The sequence below is a fragment of the Pituophis catenifer genome, unplaced genomic scaffold, assembly GCF_029215685.1.
Source record: "Pituophis catenifer annectens isolate HBS135680 unplaced genomic scaffold, rPitCat1.0.hap2 SCAF_5, whole genome shotgun sequence".
In the NCBI taxonomy this organism is placed as follows: Eukaryota; Metazoa; Chordata; class Lepidosauria; order Squamata; family Colubridae; genus Pituophis; species Pituophis catenifer.
The window spans coordinates 20,660,143-20,676,206 of record NW_027256885.1 but is presented as its reverse complement, the minus strand read 5'-3'; the positions used below and the strand labels follow the sequence as shown (position 1 = coordinate 20,676,206).

The following is a 16,064-nucleotide window of genomic DNA, read 5'->3' as shown; positions in this document are numbered from 1 at the left end:
GATAGACTTTCTATGGATAAGTATCCTAGATTGATTGTGTCTAAATGTGTTATATAATTGTCCCATGATGGATCAAGTGAGTTGATAATAACACTTTTCATTGTTTGGTCTGAAATCACCTCCCCCCTCAAATGCAGCTCAGCTCTTATTTTGTTTAAAGATATTAAGTGCTCACTTATGGAAACCCCTGGTTTTATCCTAGATGAAAAGAAATCTTTAGACATCCTTGTGGTGGTAGCTACACTGTCACTGTGAAACAAATTAAACATGCATTGAATAATTTCTGAAACAGTCAGATTTGGCTTAATGCTGTGATACATTGCAGGAGACACACTAGATATTAATAAGAAAAATGCTCTATGGTGTAAACAATCTATTTTTAGAGTCCAAGGTCTTTTTGGGGGACTAGTGATAAAAAACAGTAAGTTTTCCTTCATAAAGACAACCTGGAGCTGTTGATACCATTCTTGCAAATTAATGCCATCTACCCTTAGCTTTGGGAAGTCACTGGGTAAATTTCCGACATTATTAGGTCCATTACTTACAACCTGAGGTAGTCCGTGGTCTCGTAAATGCAGAAAGTTACAAAACGGCATGGGGATGCTCGCAACGAGCCTGCACGGTCTCCTCGCCAGTTCATGTCTTCCCGGGCCGTCTGCGTAGTCTTGCGCATGCGCGTTGTCCATTTCTTCCTTGGAGTCGTCGTGAAAGGTTCTCCTCACCGCGGCTCGCTCGTTCCGCTCCTCCTCAGATGAATCGGTCTCTGGTTCGATTTTGGGAGTCCTGACGACGGCGGCTGTTCTTCCTTTTCTTCTGAGGGCGTTGGTGCTTGCTTCGGTCTGTGGCGTGGGGCGGTATCGGCAGGGCTCTCTGGGTTCGGGCGTCGGCGCTCTCGTAGTCAGGATGGGAGCGGGCAGGTCTTGAGGCATTGGCTTGCTCGCTCGCTTCTTCGTTAGCTTTTTAGTAATTTTTAGTTTTGGCCCAAATGCAGCAAAAAGCGTTTTCATTGCTGATTTTATTTGGTAGTTTGTTGAATCACCTTCACTTTCTGATTCTGATTCTTCTGAGGAGTTTGAATCTTCTTTTTCATTTTCGTTGTCTGATAACGTTTTTCGCGCCAGAAATTTTGAATTGAGCTTTTTGATTGGCTCTGCTTCGCTCACCTTGGAGGCCTGTTGAAACCAAGATGGCTGCCATTCAAAATTTCGCGCTGGATCACCGTTTTTCTTCTTCACAATATTTTTTTCTGCAGTCATATCACTCACTGTTTTTGGGTCTTTAGACTTTTCATTAGTGATGTTTTTCTCTCTCGCTGCTCCGCTGTTCTTCAGCATATCTTGGAGGTTCGCGATGAGGCTTTCATCGTTCTTCTGGCTCTTTAATAGTTTTAATATTTCTGACCTGAGTTCGTTATTCTCTATTTCGATTTCCTCCTGGTCATCATTTTCATCTATAATTTCTTCGTCTTCAGTGGTGTATTCTTCGGATTCTCTCGAAATTGCGTTTGTGGATTCGTTGATTATTTCTTGTTCTGTTTCCATTTCTTTGCTGTATGCCCTGGTGTTGGGCCTATCTTTCTTAGACATTTTTAAGTTTTTATTGAGTCAATTAACCATCCTCTGCTACCAGCTTGTTGCAATATTTTCAGGATCAGACTCAATAAGATTAGTGAGAGTTAGAGGTTTGAATATATTTTCTTTTATTTACAGCAGGCATTCTATATTCACTGAATATTCACAGATAGAAGCAAGGAAAAAGATGCAGACAGCTCCTTATATATACAATGGGAGGAGCTAGATGTGGGAGTGGTGAATTATGAATACATTAAGGAGTGAAGAATAAATTAACCCCTGATACCCCGTTCATATACTATTTACACATTGGAGAATAAGGCATTTACATCTGACAGGTCTGATGAGACCAAGGTTGAACTTTTTGGCCATAATTCCAAAAAGTACTGTTGGAAGAAATATCCATCTGGTTCAGTTCCAAGCTGGGAGAAAGATACTGGAAACAAAATGGAGGCTGGAGGCTGATTGGAAAGAGGGTCCATTTATTGATGAAGCAGAACCACCAGGGTTTGTGGTTCTGGGCAGCTGACAAAATGGAGTTGGGGGGGGGTTTATACCTTCTTTGGGCTTTGTATTTGAGCTTTCCTGTTCCTGTGCAAGAACATGTCCTCTAATATTCTATTGACTGTTGTCAGATTCCTATGGGGTTATGTAGGGGTCATAGCTGGCTCTATAGGCAAAAGAGGAAATGTAAATCCTAGGTGCTTGTCTGAGCTAATTTGGTTGAAGTTTGGACTGCTCTGGGGGTGGTACAATGAAGGGGCTTGTGTTCTGAAAGGGAGTTGGACAATTCCTATTGTGGCTAATGACTTTTGTCCTGTGTTGGATCTTGAGTGAGGGGCTGCTTCTAATCCTACCATTCTGCCTTTGTTTCAAAATATCCTGTCTTGAATGGTTTACCAAATCTGCATTTCTAAAAGCTGCCTCCTCAGTTCTGCTTGGGGACAGGGAGACTGAGTCTGCTCTCTGTCTTTTAAGAGCATGTTTCTCCATTTCTCATTTAGGGAAATATATTCTGCCTTTTTTAATATTCCTCAAAACATTTCATTCTTCTAGGGGGGGGGGGGCTTCCCACAGTATGTTTGGTGCAAAAACAACACTACATCACCAAAAGTATACCATACGTCCACAGTGAAGCATGGTGGCTGCAGCAGCATTATGCTTTGGGGCAGTGGTGGGTTTCAAAATTTTTTACTACCGGTTCTGGGGGCAGGGCGGGGCTTGGTGGGCGTGGCAGGGGAAGGATACTGTAAAATCTCCATTCCCACCCCACTCCAGGGGAAGGACACTGTAAAATCTTCATTCCCTCCCCAATCCAGGGAAGGTTACTGCAAAATCCCTATTTCCTCCCGATCAGCTGGGACTTGGGAGGCAGAGAATAGATGGGGGCGGGGCCAGTCAGAATTTACTACTGGTTCTCCGAACTACTCAAAATTTCTGCTACTGGTTCTCCAGAACTGGTCAGAACCTGCTGAAACCCACCTCTGCTTTTGGGCTGCTTTTCTTCAGCTGGAAGTAGGGCTTTAGTCAAGGAGGGAATTATGAACAGTTCCAAATATCAGTCAATTTGGGCACAAAACTTTCAGGCCTCTGCTACAATGCTGCACATGAAGAGGAATTTCACCTTTCAACATGACAAAGACCCAAAGCATGCCTCCAAATAACAAAAGAATGGCTTCACCAGAAGATCAAAGTTTTGGAATGGCCCAGCCAGAGCCCACACCTGAATCCAATTGAAAATCTGTGGGGTGAGCTGAAGAGGGCTGTGCACAGGAGATGCCCTCGTAATCTGACAGATTTGTTGCACTTTTGCAAGGAAGAGTGGGCAAAGATTCCCAAGGAATGATGTGCCATGCTGATAGGCTCCTAACCCAAAAGACTGAATGCTGTCATAAAATCAAAAGGTGCTTCAACAAAGTATTAAGGGTGTGCTTCTTTATGCAACCATGTTATTGTACCTTTTTTGTTGTTCTCTCCCCCCTCAAAGATTTGTTTGTTTTTCAATTGAATTGTACAGCTGATGTTATATTAAAGGTGAAAAGAATTCTGAAGTGATTTATCTTGATCTGATTTTTATATCTCAAATACCTGGCATTTTAACAGGGGTAGGTAGATTTGCTATATCCACTGTATCTGGAATCTAAAATGACTTTGGCCCTCTGTATAATTTTGGGAAGTTCAATTGGGTCAGAGCTTGACCCCTGGACTAGCCTTCCCAGAATTACAGTCCCTATACCTTCCTGGGGGAAAGGGCCCATGCAGCTCATTTTTGATCTCTTAATATAGTAATGTTTCAGTGGCCAAGGCAACTGCAAAACATGGATGTTTTTCTAATCACTTCAAGAGAGCTATGCATTTTGGTTAATCTAGAACACCCTCCAGACAAGCCCATGTCTGCCTGCTTCCCATGTGAACTTTGCTTTTCCAATAAAGAATATTTGTAGCTCATGGTTTTCTGGCAGATGTTTCATTAGCTTGGGTAATGAAATGTCTGCAAGAAAACAGCGATGCTCAGGTAGCACCAAGGACCTTTCATTTTCAAAGCTAAACAGAATGCTGCCTTATGTCTAAATAAATTTTCATTGTTAAGTGGTTCAAATATTAGGCCATAATTTACAGCCAGAGCTCCCTTCTAGGTAGAGATCAGACTGGTAAGCAAGGCCTTTTCTGTTGCAGTGCCCCTCAATATTGGAACACTTTCCTAGGGAAGTTGGGCACAATTCCTTCAAATAGGAAATTAAAATCTGTATTGCTCCTTATACTTTTAATGGTCAGGTTAGTGTTGTATTTTAAAGAACACTGATTTTGTTATGTATTGGCTTGTTTTATTTTTTTAATTTAATTTGTCTATCTTTTAAAGCAGCAGCCCTCAACCTTTTGGGCACCAGGGACTGGTTCCATGGGGGGGAAAAATCCATGGACCAGGGGGCATGGTTTTGTGTGCTACCTAGATCCTACACATACACAGATGAAGCTTAGCTCACTTGCACGGCCCAGTTCCTAACCAGCCATGGCCCGGGGGTTGGGGTTGGGGCCCCTGTTTTAAAGGACTCCAGAGGTTTATAAAGCAATCCATAAATATTTACAAATTATAAGTACCTAAACAAAACTATAGTCTACAATACACTACTAAAGACACGGTTTGCTTTTTAAAAAATGAGAGACTATCATTAGGAGGGAAGACACGTGTAAAATACAGAGAGTGTACTATGAAACTGGACAGCATTGTCTGTGCCAAGCCTGTGTCCTTCTATACACCAGAATTGAGTAAAATGAAATACACATTTTTGCAGTGAAGGCACAAGTCTCTATTCTCACTCAATTCCCTCCGCATTTCTGTAGGCTGAATTAATCAAAATGGTAACCTGCATTAATGGAATAGTACTGGTACAGATGAGAATGTGATTAGGAAACTACTAGAATGTGCAGAAATGAACAGATTGACACTGGCTATCAAAGAGAAAGAACAAACTGATTATACAATTTGGGAATCCTTTTACCGGTGGTTAGAGAATAGACATAAGAATTAATAGTAAAAGAAGTTATTTAAAGTATAGAAAATGTATTAATAGTCAATTAATAGAGTTAAATAAACCACAATGGGATTGTTATAATATTAGATACTTAAGGTATTGGAAATTAAGCCAAGATGAGATTAAACAATGAATAAGATTGTATATTTTAATGTTGGCACAAAATATTTGTACACAGACGACACACTGGTTAATGGAAAATGGATTGTTTATATAAAAATAAAATAAAACTTTTTTTAAAAAAGGAATAGTACTGGGAGCACAAAAGGATCCCACCTTAACATTTAACACCAAAAAAAGAGTTGCCCTATCCGGAAGATGGGTGGCATATAAATTTAATAAACCTGTCCAGTTGATAGCATGGATAAAGGGGCTTCACAATAACCTATCCATGTTTATTTGAAAGTGTCCATTAAAAGAAGCTGTCACAACTGTGGCAGTTCACTGGACATCCTCTGGCTGTTTGGTTTTCACTATCAGCCTCAGCTGGCAGTGTTAATAGAAAATGATTCTTTTTAAGATTGCAATTCCCATAACCAGATTACACTAGGTCAGCGGTTCTCAACCTGGGGGTCGCGACCCCTTTGGGGGTCGAACGGCCATTTCACAGGGGTCGCCAAAGCCCTCTCTCGCCCCCCCCACGCCTTCACTCACCCTCACCCTCTGCCTCTGTTGGATCGCCGTTCGCTTACCCCGCCCGCTCCCAGTCTATTGCTGCCTCCTGAGTCCCAGCTGATGGCTAGAGAGAAACAAACCCTTTAAATTCTTGCCGCGGGGCTTCAAAGGGCCGCCCTACAGCTGATCAGTGTTAAAAGAAAACAAATGAGAAGACCGGTGCCTGCAAAAATAGAAAAAACCAACCCCTTTCAGCTTCAGCATAGGTTAATTACCATAAGTTGATTTGATCAGCCTCCGGACTGTCAGTTTATTTATTTATTTATTTATTTATTCGAATTTCTATACCGCCCTTCTCCTTTCGGACTCAGGGCGGTGAACAGCCAGCTAAAAAACATCTATACAAACATCACAGTTAAAAATAAAGTTAAAATAATTTATAAATTTGGCCCATAATTTAAAACTTGTCAATTAAAATAAATATTAAAATTTTTAAAACTAACCCTAAAATCAGGACAGACCGGCTAGCTGAAAAAAATAAGTTTTTAGGGCCCGACGAAAAATCCGGAGGTCGGAGATCACTCGTATCTCTGGGGGTAGATTGTTCCATAGGGTAGGTGCCACCACAGAGAAGGCTCTCCTCCTGGGGGTCGTCAGCCGGCATTGTCTGGCCGACGGCACCCTGAGGAGGCCCTCTCTGTGGGAGCGAACTGGCCGGTGGGAGGCTATTGGTGGCAGAAGGCGATCCCGTAAGTACCCTGGCCAGTTGATTTGCTCTCAGCTGTTTTGCGGAGGGCTCTGTTGCTAGCTGCAAAGAGAGGAGCAGATTTTTTTTCCCCCCTAACTATGCTGAAAAACGAAACTGAAAGTAAAGCAGGGTCTTTGCTGCAACGTGACAAAATGAGGCAGAGAGATTTCTTTTTCTTTTTCCTCACCAAAAAAGGTAGGTGCAAAACTGCAAACAATGGAAAATTTAGGGCAAAAGAGGAGGTTCAAGATTTTAAAACACAAAAGAAAAAAAGCTCTATTTAACTAGGGAATTGTAATAATTGAGATACTATTAATTGTATATTGTATTGAAAGCAGAAATGCTTAAGTTGTAGTTTGGAGGAATATATGGGGGAAATTATTTGGTTTATTATTATTGGTAAATATAATTAATTGATTTGTAAGAAATTGGATTGCATGGAAATAATTGGAATATTCATGTTCATATTGATTGATATACAAAAAAGATAGTTATATAACTAATTGATTTATATTAAAATGTTGAATTTGTATTAAACAACTGTATTACATAATTACATAATTAACCAATGTGAGGATGGATATAAAAATAGATGACAATGGGAAGGGGTATAATATAGAAGGGAAAAATTGAATTTGATTAAGATTAGAGATCAGGATGAAGGGTAATATTGGTTTTTTAAAAAAATAGATGAGGAATAAATATGGCAAAAAGGAAATACAGAAATTGTAAATTTAATTGAAATGACTAAACACTTTAAATTTGTGAACCGGCCAAATACTCTGTTCAAAAAAAATACATTGTATGTTTGTATGTGTGTTTCTAATTATTGCTATTTATTCATATTTGTTCTCTTTTATTCTTTAAAGTTTAACAATTCATTCTTTATCTTAATATCTTTATATTTGTTTGGGGTTGGTTTTCTTCCCTTTCATCTCTTTTATTGTACAGCAATCTTTCTCCTCAAACCTACCACCTCTCTCTTTTCTTTCCTTCTTACTTTCTCTTCCCCCCTTCTTCTCCTTCCTACTTCCTCTTCCTTTCTCCTTCTCCTCCTGTCTTCCTCCTTCTCTTACCCTCACTCCTACTCTAATTTCCCTTCCCTTCCTTCATCCCTCTCTATTGCTGTATCCTTTTATGCATATCGACTACTCAGAAGGCTGAAAAAGTTATTTTTGACTGGTCCTCGCACTTTTGACCAGTCCTCAAATGTGACTGTCCTCACATTTTACGTTTTTGCCCTATCTTGTCACCATGGTGAAGAGAAGCAGTTATGAAATGAGTGACACGGTTGTTAAGAATGCTACAATGGGCATGATGACCAGTCATAAGTGCGAAGACCGGTCAAAAGTGGGAGGACCTGTCAGAAATCACTTTTTTCAGCCCTCTGGGTAGTCCTTTTGTGCACATGGACTACTCAGAGGGCTTAAAAAGTTATTTTTGACTGGTCCTCACACTTTTGACCAGTCCTCGAATTTACGACTGTCCTCACATTTTACGTTTTTTGCCCTATCTTATCACCATGGTGAAGAGAAGCAGTTGTGAAATGAATGACATGGTTGTTAGGAATGCTGCACGGGCATAAATGTGAGGATGGTCAAAAGTGCGAGGATCTGTCAGAAATGACTTTTTTCAGCCCTCTGAGTAGTCCCTATACACATAGCCATGGCCGCCCGGTCACATGACCAGCTAGCCATGCCCACCCAGTCACATGACCTCCAAGCCACACCCACAAAATAAGCCATGCCCACAGAGCCAATAGTAAAAAAAAATTAGAACCCACCCCTGGTTGTGGGTCACCACAACATGAGGAACTGTATTAATGGGTCGCGGCATTAGGAAGGTTGAGAACCACTGCACTAGGCTGCTTGATACATAGGATCATAGCAGCAGCCTTTGTAATGTCTGCATATAAACATAAGCCTTTCTGCATTTGCAATATCATGTGGGGGGATGAAATCAGGCTTTCCATAATTAGGTAAGCCAGGGGCGTCAATCTCACAGGCTGGATATGTCACATGCAGGCCACGCCCACCCCAGCTTCGTGAAGGGGGGAAACATGATATGTCATGTGACGGCAACGTGACGCCACGAGTTTTGACACCTGTGAGGTAAATTGTCAAGATAGTTCAAGAAAGTGAGCTAGGCTCCCAAACTAAGATAAAGGCAGAATAGCTGGTGAAACTTGTAAAATGGGCAGCTAGATAAATTTGACAAAATAAACACAAAGAAAAACTATTACAGGCCACTAGGCAGGCTGGTCATTAGAAAACTCCTTTCTTGCTGTTGATCTAAACTACAAAGTTGAATAGTAAAGCCTGAACGTTTAAAAAGGAGAAAGGTGCTTTGCCATTTCCTTCTGCCTCAAGTATTAGCTAATAATTTACCCATTAAAGCTGCAAAGAGTTTGTGGAGAAATAGCCAGCAATAATCCCATTAAACATTTTCAGTGATAGAAAAGGGCAGTTAGGCAACAGAATTTGAACAGTCCACCTCTATTGCCTTGGGCAGATCACATCTGCCCATCCTCTGACTCCAAGTATAAAGATGGGAACAGAGATTTACCATGCAGGTTTGTTGTAAAGCCAAACAGAGCAGTTAAACAATGTAACTTGCTTTGGCAGCTCACCCCCCACCTAATTATAATACAACAAATAAAGAGTGCTCCAAGTAACTTTGGACTACTGTAATGGTTTCTCTTTGGTCTTCTATTAGAATAAACACACAATGGCTTGTACTAGGGGTGACATGATAGTATTCCAGTATTTGAGAGGCTGCCACAAAGAAGAGGGGGTCAACTTATTTTCCAAAGCACCAGAAGGCAAGACAAGAAACAATGGATGGAAACTAATCAAGGAGAGAAGCAACTTGGAATTAAGGAGAAACTTCCTAACAGTGAGGACAATTAACCAGCGGAACAGCTTGCCTTCAGAAGTTGTAAGTGCTTCATCACTGGAGGTTTTTAAGACTGGACAACCATCTATCTGAAATGGTATAGGGCATGGGTGTCAAACTCAATCACGTCACATGACGTATTGTGACGTTTTTTGCCTTTGTGGAGCCGGGGCAGGCATGGCCTGCATGTAACGTATCTGACCCATGGGCCGCCAGTTTGACAGCCCTGGTATAGAGTCTCCTGCTTGAGCAGGGTGCTGGACTAGAAGACCTCCAAGGTCCCTTCTAGCTCTATTCTGATTGATCTATCCCAAGTCATATTCCTTTAAAACAATATTGAAATGTTGCCTGGAAAAATTATTCATAATATTAAATAATAAATTAAATAAACTTTATTGTCATTGTTATGTGTATACACAGTATACACATACAACGAAATTTACTTGACACCCAAAGACCAGGTCCCACACACATAATCCCCAAACACACTCCCACCCACCACAATTCTCCACCCCTAAACCACCCAAACATCCACACAACAGACCAAGTAATACTGTCCAACAGCTCACTGATGGTGGCCCTTTAGTTCATTGTTGAGTGCAATTATAGCTCTGGGATAAAAACTATTCAGAAAATGTGTGGTCCAAGTTTTAATTGTTCTGTATCTTCTGCCAGAAGGCAACAGTCCAAAAAGATTGTAAGCAGGATGGGAAGAGTCTCTGAGAATGTTATGCAACTTCCTCAACAGCAAGATTCGAAGATGTTTTCCAGGGCTGGTAGCTGGAGTCCGATAATATTCTGGGCAGTTTTAATGATTCTCTGTAGAGCTTTTTTGTCCGCTACAGAGCTGCTCCCATACCATGCAAGAATGCCGTATGTCAGGACACTCTCAATGGTGCTGCGATAGTAGGACAGAAGTAGATGCTGAGATGATAGAGCATTCTCAGGAAGTACAGCCTCTTCTGTGCCTTCTTCACAAGCATGTTAGCATTCAGTCCATGAGAGGTCCTCTGAGATATACAGTAAATGCCCAGAAATTTAAAACTACCCACCCTCTCCACCTCCTCACCATTTATGTACAGTGGTAGATGTACATCTCTCTTCCTCCTGAAGTCAATTATAAGTTCTTTAGTTTTTGTGGTGTTAAGTGTGAGATTATTTTCATTACACCACAATGTCAGCCCTTGTACTTCCTTCCTGTAAGCAGACTCATTGTTCTTATTAATGAGCCCCACCACTGTTGTGTCATCCGCAAATTTAATAATTGTGTTGGTGTTATACAGTGGGGTGTAGTCATGCGTGTACAAGGAATAAAGGAAAGGGTTTAGCACACAACCCTGGGGGCTCCTGTGCTTAGTATCAGAGTAGAGGAATGGTGAGATCCCATCCTTACTGACTGTGGCCTACCTGTCAGAAAATCCCTTATCCACAAGCAAATCCTCCGATTTATACCCAAATTGGACATTTTAAAAAACAACCTGTTGGGTAAAATGGTGTTAAAGGCAGAGCTATAATCCACAAATAACAGCCTTGCATATGTCCCGTTGTTCCAAGTGATTCAATACAGTATGGACAACAAGAGACATAGCATCGTCAGTTGATCTATTACCCCTATATGCAAATTGGTATGGGTCCAAAGTAGATGGAAGACTAGCCTTAATATAGTTCAACACCAGCCTCTCAAAACATTTCATGACAACAGATGTTAAAGCTACTGGTCTATAATCATTAAGGGATACCACTACTGTCTGCTTAGGGACTGGCACTATAATAGATGTCTTCAGGCAGGTAGGGATAGAGCACTGCGACAGGGATAGATTCTCTACCAAAAGAAAATATTTTGAATTATTTCTCTAGAAATCACACCAGAATAATTATGCTGACATGTCTTTCAGTTTATTTAAACTCTCTGCACAAATCTGGATATCCTTTTTTTCCCCAGAATGTGACTATTTTACATGTCCCTTCCCTCACCCCATTCCTTCTTCAACTACTGTCATTTACAAGGAATTTACAAATTGTTTTTCAGCAAGTCAGATGAACTTTTTAAAATTCCCCCAGAAATGCTGGATGTTTTCTCATTAAAAAAAACAACCTCCAAACCAGATTACACATAATTAAAAGAGCACACACTATATTAGAGCTATCTTCCAAAACAATGTAAGATTTTGAATTTATTCGGATTAAATCACAAAAAGTCCTGACTATATATGTATGTTTTTACATATCCACATATACCCCCACAATATGAATAAAGCATCTTGGAATGGCTTCTGTCCAATTCCACTTATGTCCTCACAAAATGCTTCGTTCTCCCAGTTTAGAGAAATTGTTTTCTTGTCTGCCAAGCTCCTTTTCTTCCAAGAGTTTCTGGTTTTCAGCTCTCAACCTGTCCAGTTCCTGTTCTAACTGACTTACCCGGGGGTCCCCTGCAAATTTCTTGTTCTCCATCTGTAGGCGGTTGTTCTCATCCTCCATCCTGGAAAGACACTTTTCCAACTCCAAATATTCCTTGATCAACTCTTGTTTGCTCATATTCTGTAGACTCTCTACATGATATCTCTCATATGTTTCTGAGAAGTCCTTCTGGAGGAATTCAGTACCATCCCCTCCCATCCCATCACTACCACCATCCTCCTCTTCTACAAAGTCTTCCTCACTGGTCTCATCCGACTTGGTGACAGATCTTTTGGGGTAAAGGCTTGTCTTCAAATCTGGTTCTTCTTGATCATGATCCTCCATCAAAAACTGTGTGGTGTTATATGGTGCAACAGGCTGTCCTTTAGCAAACATTTCTGCCCGCACCCTGGAAGCCCGTTGGCTCTGCTTTTCGTCAAACTTCTTCTTCTCTTCCCAGGTGAGCTTGTAATAAGGCTTCCAATGTTTTTTCTTCTTTGAAGGGCGCCTCCTATGTTTCTTTTTGCCCAACTGTTTTTCCTCTTCTCTACCAAACTGGGATTTGCACTTCTGGTCAACAGGCCCACAGTATTCCTGCTCAGGAAGGTCTGGCTGCTCTCCATTACCTTCATCCTGGGTGTCTGCAGCTGCACCAAATGTCTGGTCCTCAATCTGATTAATCCCTTCTTCTGGGGAACACAGATGTTGGCTTTCTCCAACCACAGGAACTGTGAGATCTATACCAGGGAAGGCAACATCAACACTCACCAGCTTGCCATCCTGCTGCTTGGTGGCTTCTTTTGGTTGCCACCTATCGGCCATCTCTTTTTCTTGGAGCAGTTCCTGGTTGGTGGGTGGAGATCCAAGAAAAGGTCCCCCTCCACCACTGTCTCCACAACCTGCACCTCTGCAGGGAGGAAAATATATTTTGCCATTTGGTTGCTGCCTCAGATTGGCAGAGAGGGCTGCATCAGCCATAGCTGATGCTTTTAGCAATTTCCTCAGCTCGAACGGGACTGTTGGCTAGTAAGTCTGAGGAGTTGATTCCCTCTTCTCTTGAAGGTGGGAGAATTTAATCAGCCAACTACTTTGCGATGGTACTGCGGCTGCCAGCTTTACAAGTTCTGAGAAATCAAATACTTTTAACACTTCAGCCCAACTTGCAGCCTTTATAGAATTCTTACTGCTTAATTATAGAATAGTTATCAGGAGTATTAATCTGGACGCCTTTGCTTTTCCTTAGTTTTCTAGTGTGTTACAAATATTAAACCTTGCAGAACGAGAAGACCAGCAACTGTCTTGGTCACCTAATGGTCTTTAAATGTTCGTTACCTTTTGGGAAGTGTGGAAGTATCAGTTTTTTTCTCCAGTCTTTGCTTCTCCCGCTTGTCACAACGTAGAACTGAGGCACACCTCAAATTGTAAAAAGATTAAAAGCAAAAAAAAAAAAAAAGTTCCAGCTAAAGAACGAGCCACTGCAACAGCGCCAGTATGTCCTCAAAAACACCTTGTACGCAACAAGTTATGTAAGAAAAAAATGAAAAAAAGTTCCAAGAGATGAAAAGGCCACTGAAGAGTTAAGCAGCAGGTGATAAAGTGTTAAGTGTCCAAATCTACACAACCAAGGTTGCTACAGTCCAGGCACGAAAGTGTTGAAGGCAGTTCCAGTGCCAAGGGGATAAGTGTGTGAGGGTTCTTTTCCTCATCAATCTGGACCCCAACAATCGCTTAAAAATGTTTTTCGTCCCAAGCTTTAGCTATTAAAAAATTCTTCAGCCTCGAATGGGTTAAAAATCGTTTCCACATAGGAGAGGAAAGTTAACCAAAATGAGGGTTAACTCATCTATGTACGCCTAAACTTCGAATCATCCCTCCCTCCAATTAACCCCCCCCCCTTCACCGCTTTCTTCCCTTACTCAAGCACCGCCAGTTCTCAACTGCCTAGTACGTTTCTTCGCCTTGTATAGACGAACAGCTCCTTCCTCTCAGTGCGCAGCCGCTCCTCCTTCTTCTTGTCCCAAAGTATCTCGGGATTTGTGGTTTCTCTTTCCGATCGATTGTCCCGCTCTCTCTTAATAGAATGACTACCCTTCCCAGAATCGCGACAGGGCACTATTTTTTAGCCAATCAATATTCAAGGGGGACTGGGCGAAGAAGGAAGCACTCCTTGGTAGGCTGCCTAAATAACTAAAACATGAACGGCTATAAACGGGAGTCCTTCAAAATTGACTGAGCCAATCAGAGGACGATAGTTGGAGGCGGTGGGAACTGGAGTATACCAACAATTTTAAGAGAATCTTAATTTTTTTTCGCGTGTTGAACAGGCCTCTTGAGAGCTTATCTTCAAACGAATGTGACCTCAGACGCTTCATCTGTCATAATAGTGCTGAAGGAAACTAGCTTGGTAATTTACCCCTCAAGAAAAAAAATATGGTAGTGCCGAAAAAGTAGTTCCAATATAACTCTAAAGATTAAGAGGATTGTAATGAGACACTCGCTTAAGATCGCGGAATTTCAGTAACTATTCAACAATTTAGGGGGAGCAGTGATGTCATCTAGTGGCAAAAAGATTTAGACACGAGAATTGAGTAGGAAGTTCTTGCTGGCGGAAGGTCACTAAAGAAACCAATTATGTTAACCTATGGTGGTGCCTGATCCTACGTGGAGGGAGTTGTAAACAAACCGAAGTTGGCAATTAGTTCCGTCTTAAAGGCATAAAGTCAGTCCTTGCTAAATCAAATGATGTAATTGGAGGCCTGGAAAGGGGATTGTAGTCTAGTGGTTAAAGACTGAGAGGGGGAGGGGGGGTTGGGAGGGGGGGTTGTGGGGAAATTGTTTTTGTTTTAAAACTTTTTCAATAAAAAAAAAAAAGACTGAGACTTGGACTCTTCTTTCGGCAGAGGAAGACATGCGCAAATTGCAACATATTAAAGTAGGAAGAGTTTATTAGCCAGTTACTGCTAGTTTTTCCCTCTGGCTGTGAAGGATCAGGGTGGTATATAAGGACAGTGACTGGAAAGGGAGCTGCAGAACTTGAGGCTTCCGAGCACTTCCCTTCTATCTTAATGCATAGAAAGTAGCTCAAGTCACCATGAAGCAAGTGCATTCTGTATATGCTCAGAGGCCAATTTATCTTTAGTTCTGTTTCACGCCCTATGGGCTTTCAGGTTAGGCTCCACAGCTGCCTTTCTCTACAGTTCAACAATGAAATGGGTCCTCTTTTCCACTGATATTGAGGTAAATAGCAAATAAAGAATAATGTAGATAAAAGAAATGATGTGAATAAAATAGGAATCATACAGAGTCAGATATATGGGCTCTGGGGGACCCTATCTATTCATATTATTATAAGGGGAAGACGTGCTTGGATACATGAACTCTGAGAGACCCTATCTATTCACATTATTATAAGAGAGGAAAGTGCTTGTTGGAAATTACATTAACAAACAGTTAAACCCCTTTAAGTGGTAATATATCTTCTGAGACCTAGATGTCATGGAAAGGACTGCTATATGGAAAAACATCTGAGTGACCTGACTGTGAATGACACAAAGACCTATATGTTACAAAGAGTTACTTAATCTAATGAATTTACCCAAGGACAGTAGTAACTCTCCCATTAGCAACTCTGAGCACTTAAGAAAAGTTGTGTGGCTAAGATAATTTTATAAACTAAGATTAATGCTTTAAGTAATTAGATGAACTTATTAACAGAGTATGTAACCATAGAAGGAAAATCGGATGTATGATCTCATGATTAACCATATATGGAAAATGTATGATCTCACTGAATCCTTTGTCTTAGAAATGTATAAAAACCATTGTATCAGAGTTCTTTCTTTGTTCAAAACTTCAGGTACAAATCTGGCTCTGAACCTTGCGCAATAAACTGTCTCTGACTGGCCTGGGAATGTTTTTTAGTCCTTCCATTCCACTACAATATGAAGTTGGAAGGCTAGGCAGGCTGGTTTTGATTGCATCAGTGCAGATGCAGATCAGGAACTCTTGCAGACCCACCACCTGAAAGGCCTGCTTAGAGGGCTTTCCTTTGCCATCCACAACTGTTCACCTCTTCTTTTCCAAAACCCTGGCTTGTCTGCAGAACTGAACTGGTGTTGTTATAGAAATGAAAGGCTGGAAAACATTCCTGGGTCAGACAGATGCATTTATTTGCGCAAAGGTTCAGTGCAGTGTTTGGTTCTTGCAAATCTGAACAAAGACGAGCTATGATTTCACGATTTTTATATGTTTTCAAGACAAGGAGTTCTATGAGCCCTTCCGACTTCCATATATGGTTACATTATA

At 41.2% G+C, this 16,064-nt stretch overlaps 1 protein-coding gene across 1 annotated transcript; it reads right to left on the bottom strand.

Moving 5' to 3' along the window:
* Positions 1-11,234: 11,234 nt before the first annotated feature.
* LOC139317401 (protein HEXIM1-like) lies at positions 11,235-13,178 on the bottom strand. Its single transcript, XM_070944441.1, has one exon. It carries the CDS (start codon positions 12,735-12,737, stop codon positions 11,658-11,660), a length of 1,080 nt encoding a protein of 359 aa, XP_070800542.1. The 5' UTR covers positions 12,738-13,178; the 3' UTR covers positions 11,235-11,657.
* Positions 13,179-16,064: the final 2,886 nt, after the last annotated feature.